Source organism: Oryza sativa, chromosome 5 (genome assembly GCF_034140825.1).
Source record: "Oryza sativa Japonica Group chromosome 5, ASM3414082v1".
NCBI classification, from domain to species: domain Eukaryota; kingdom Viridiplantae; phylum Streptophyta; class Magnoliopsida; order Poales; family Poaceae; genus Oryza; species Oryza sativa.
The window spans coordinates 3,988,023-3,993,105 of NC_089039.1; the positions used below are offsets into that span (position 1 = coordinate 3,988,023).

A 5,083-nucleotide genomic window follows, 5' to 3' on the forward strand; every position below is an offset into this window, starting at 1 on the left:
AACATGGTAAATCTTCACACCTAGTTAATATCTAATTATATAGGCCTGGTCCGTTGCAAAACATGTGATAAATTAACATTGAAAAAGTTTATTTTATAGTAAATCTCAAAGAGAATAAAAGGGGAGTTAGCAGGATAGGCCCATGCTAGAATCTCATAGACAGTCCGGGACCTCGATGTGCATCTTAATGGGGGTAGCAGGCCACTCACCACCCCACGATGCCTAACAATCTGGACGGTTAAACACCAGTGGGCAACAACAACCCCTCTTGTATGTATGGGCTGGGCTCTTCTAACCTCTAGCCAAAGATTGGAGAGAGGACGGTCAAACACCGGCGGGGCTGGGCTCTTCTAACCTCTAGCCAAAGATTGGAGAGGACGGTCAAACACCGGTGGGCAACAACAACCCCTCTTGTATGTATGGGCTGGGCTCTTCTAACCTCTAGCCAAAGATCCCTCTTGTATGTATGGGTTGGGCTCTTCTAACCTCTAGCCAAAGATTGGAGAGTCTTGTATGTATGGGTTAGGCTCTTCTAACCTCTAGCCAAAGATTGGAGAGGATGGTCAAACACCGGTGGGCAACGCAACCGCTCTTGTATGGGTTGGGCTCTTCTAACCTCTAGCCAAAGATTGGAGAGGACGGTCAAACACCGGTGGGCAACGCAACCGCTCTTGTATGGGTTGGGTTCTCCTAACCTCTAGCCAAAGATTGGAGAGGATAACAACAACCCCTCTTGTATGTATGGGCCGGGCTCTTCTAACCTCTAGCCAAAGATTGGAGAGAGGACGGTCAAACACCGGCGGGGCTGGGCTCTTCTAACCTCTAGCCAAAGATTGGAGAGGACGGTCAAACACCGGTGGGCAACAACAACCCCTCTTGTATGTATGGGCTGGGCTCTTCTAACCTCTAGCCAAAGATCCCTCTTGTATGTATGGGTTGGGCTCTTCTAACCTCTAGCCAAAGATTGGAGAGTCTTGTATGTATGGGTTAGGCTCTTCTAACCTCTAGCCAAAGATTGGAGAGGATGGTCAAACACCGGTGGGCAACGCAACCGCTCTTGTATGGGTTGGGCTCTTCTAACCTCTAGCCAAAGATTGGAGAGGACGGTCAAACACCGGTGGGCAACGCAACCGCTCTTGTATGGGTTGGGTTCTCCTAACATCTAGCCAAAGATTGGAGAGGATGCGGATTTTGTTCGCACCCCACACCCCTACCCAAACACGAGACCAGCGATGGCCCTACAAGTGGTATCAGAGCCTGGCTATGCCTGTGGGGCCCATATACCTGATTTGGGGTGGGAAAAGCCCTTCACAATCCTACACGAACCTGCCAACTCCTGCCCCCCGAAGCTGGGGTAACGAGCCCACGCCACCGGGCTCGGCGGTAGCGATGCAACCACGTCCTCTATTATGGGGGTTTCAAGCACTGTAGATTTTCCATGTGGGACTAATTGATTTTTTTTAGTTTCGTGATCTGAGCACTACCGACGTTCTGCATGCAGATCATCTTGTCATTGGCATTGCTATGATTAATTCGAGAGCAATGTTAGCTAACATGAGCAGATTTGAAGAGTCTTGCTAGTCGTACATATATATTCTATTCCTGCCAAGTCTTTGTTGCTTGCTGCCATATGCCTACATTCGGTAACTTGAAGAATGTGAATAACAAAAAAAAGAACAGGAGACCACAAGATCTATATATGGTAGTCTACTACAATTTAGCAATCAAGTTAATTTACATTACTTTCTTTCCATCACGTCAGAACTTCAAAAAGCTACTACGAAGTATTTATATATGAACTATCACAATGATCCACATCAGATCATATAGCTAAAGCAGCAAGTAGTCTTGGCATCGGAGGCATATCAAAATTATGTAGTCCCTCAAGAACCCGAACCACTTCACTCATTGTTGGCCGATTGACCTCATTATCTTGGATACACCAACATGCAACTTTACAAAGTCTTTCAGCCTCTTCTAGACTGAAGTCACCATTTAACTCTGGGTCTACCAAACTCTGGACATCTCCCTCAAGAAGCTTGCTAATGGCCGTCACAGGGAAAAAAGCAACCTGATTACTGTTGTTGTCATCAGTACATACTTTATGTGAATTCCTCTTTCCCGATAAGATTTCTAATAGTACCATGCCGAAACTATAAACATCAACTTTTGGTGTAATAGCGACACCGCTAATCCACTCTGGGGCAAGATACCCTATGGTTCCTCTAAATGTAGTTAGAACCCGGCTAAAATTCCTTCCTACAAATGCTGCCATCCCAAAGTCGGCAATTTTAGGAGTAAATAATGCATCGAGAAGTATGTTTTCTGGCTTAATATCACAATGTATGATGTATTCTTTGCAACTATGATGCAAGTAGGACAATCCTCTAGCAACTCCTGTGGCTAGGTTGTACCTGGTGGTCCAATTCAGGACTGTAGCCTTGCTCTGAAATAGATGGGCATCAAGAGAACCATTTTCCATGTGTTCATACACAAGTAGCCTCTTATCACCTTTGCAACAGAAACCGATCAATTTGACAAGGTTGATATGTTGGATCAATCCAATTGAGCTCACCTCAGCCCTGAATTGCTTCTCTCCCTGACGAGCACCGTCAAGTTTTTTCACTGCTATAATGGTTGAGTCACTTAGCACTCCCTTGAATACAGAACCAAAACCACCTCCTCCTAACTTTTCAGAGAAATTTTTAGTAGCATGACGTAAATCACTGTACCTAAAGGCCACAATTCCACCACCCAATTGACTGGCATGTAAAAGTTTCTTCTTCAATATCAGTAAGATCAGCATGAGCATTACCAGAAAACAAACAATGCATGCAGCAGCAATAACTCCAACGATTGTCTTTCTATTGTTTTTTCTCGAACTTGGCACATCTTTAGTGGAGAGGCGAAGGTAGAGAACATCTTCAGAACTATTATCAATGCCATCATTACTATTTACACTTAGCAAATCTCCATGCCAAATAGAGCATCTGTTATTTTCATAGGAATATGCATTGCAGGAGCAGTAACTAAGACATGATTGTGCACACTTGCTCTGAGTGGTGGCATTGTCTACACTTTGTGGGGTGTTGGAGGGCAATTGAACGCGAGCTATGGCTTGGAACACGTCCGTTGAACTTGTTGTGTTACCACAATCCAACGGAGTGTTTCTGAAGCACCCTGCTGTCCTATTGCCAACCTCCCAATCTTGAGGTGACTTTTGAGAGAAGCTCTCCATACAGCTACAGACAGGATTTGCAAGGCCTTTGCAAATTGTGAAAGGTCCACATGTAGCATATGCTGTGCAGGGGGAAACAGGTTGGGTGTATACCTGTTGCCAAGACCGTGTATCTTGCGACCAAACATTTATGATAAGCTGACCAGAGATGTCTAGCACGCCGTATACATATAATGATTCATCCGACAAAATGTATGCATAGTACTCTTCTTCATTATTATCGACATATGTCATGTTAATCCGACCTCTAGTTTGTGGATTTATGCTCATCATCTGATTAAGCAATGATATAGCCTTTGATGACTGTTGTGATGACCAAGACCAATATGTTTTAGCAGGGTTACTACGGGCAAGGACAATCCCTGTGTTGTCAAGCTGAAAATAATACAACCCAAGACCAGGGTCAATCAGGTTTTTCTTTGAGACATACTTGATAGTAGCACCAGTGACCTTGTTCCAGCCAAACTTGGCTCCAGGAAGCATAACATCTGCTGGGTGGTCGAAGCTCTGCCACGACACATTCGATGTCGGTGAGCTTCCTATTATCATAAGGTTGCCATTGTTAGCGAGAATGACACTAGTAGTATTCATGGTGGTGACTGTTGTCGTATTGGCAACAGTAGCACTGGACCAAATTATGGAGGCATTGCTTGAGATGACAAGATCGCCATCTTTTGATAGTTCTAGCCGTGTTTGGTTGAGCTGGAGGTCAGTAACCGGATTATCTCTATTTGCAACCCAGACAGTAGTAAATGCCGAGATGTTACTGAACCATATGCCAACGTACCAATTGGGAGAGGTGATGTTGCCAGAGTTAGTGACGAAGCTTGGCTGGAAGAAGCCGAGCGTGAACTTGCCGTTTCTTGACACGAGCTTGTCGCTGACGGCGAGCGATTCGCCTGCCGTGAGAGTATCATTCACGGCGGCCGAGCACGGCGGTGCACCGTGTAGGGAGAAGAGGAGGAGGCCAAGAAATATGTAAAGCTGGTGGGGAGTCATGGAGAAGAGGAGGCCAAGAAATATGGAATTGAAGCATATAATATGTGTTGTATGCTGCTCTGCTGTTTAGAGAAGAGCAGGGCAGTATATAAAATAAACAGGTTGGTCAGAACACAAACAGAGAGTAGATGTAATGCATCTTGAATTGACAGGGAAGACAATAGCAACTACTCGTGGGTTAGGAAGTAAACCTTCAAACACGCAAATTGGAACAGCAAATTAGCACATGATTAATTAATAATTAGCTAAAAACTTCAAAAATAAATTAATATGATTTTATAAAGCAACTTTCATATAGAAAAATTTTAAAAAACACACAGTTTAGCAAGCGTGCATGTAGAAAACGAGAGAGGACGTACAAGTTGAGAAGATAGAGTAAAGAACACGAACTAAGTTCATCCAAGAGTACCAACTTGGCAACTTGAGCTTGAAAAGAGAAGCGGTACAGAGAGTCATGGGTCAAGCTCCAAGCAGCTAGCATACACCAGTCTCTATCAACCTTGAATAGGCCGATTTGGATTTGGATTTGGATTTCTTGTAGGCAAAAAATGCACAAGTGCGTAAGAGTTTTTCTGATATAGTGGAGTACTACATCTTTTTCCGGATGCACGCACGCAGTCATCTTGCACATCGTTGATTTCGTAATATTGCGCACATGATATTTTTCCAAATGCACATGGTCTCGTTTCTTGCATATCGTTGATTTGGTAGTATTGTGCACACGAGCGGTTTGTTTGTGTAAGGCATGCACTTTTAAAAAAAGTCTGCGAGTACGAGTATGTACATCTCCCTCTGTGCATATATTTCATGGTCTACGAGTACGAAGCTAGCAGAGCATTGTCTTCA

At 44.2% G+C, this 5,083-nt stretch overlaps 1 protein-coding gene across 1 annotated transcript; it reads right to left on the reverse strand.

Annotated features, from left to right (window-relative positions):
• Positions 1-1,607: 1,607 nt before the first annotated feature.
• On the reverse strand, positions 1,608-4,292 carry LOC4337919 (G-type lectin S-receptor-like serine/threonine-protein kinase At2g19130). Its single transcript, XM_015782859.3, has one exon. The coding sequence runs from the start codon at positions 4,235-4,237 to the stop codon at positions 1,823-1,825; it is 2,415 nt and encodes an 804-aa protein (XP_015638345.1). The 5' UTR covers positions 4,238-4,292; the 3' UTR covers positions 1,608-1,822.
• Between the last annotated feature and the right edge of the window lie 791 nt (positions 4,293-5,083).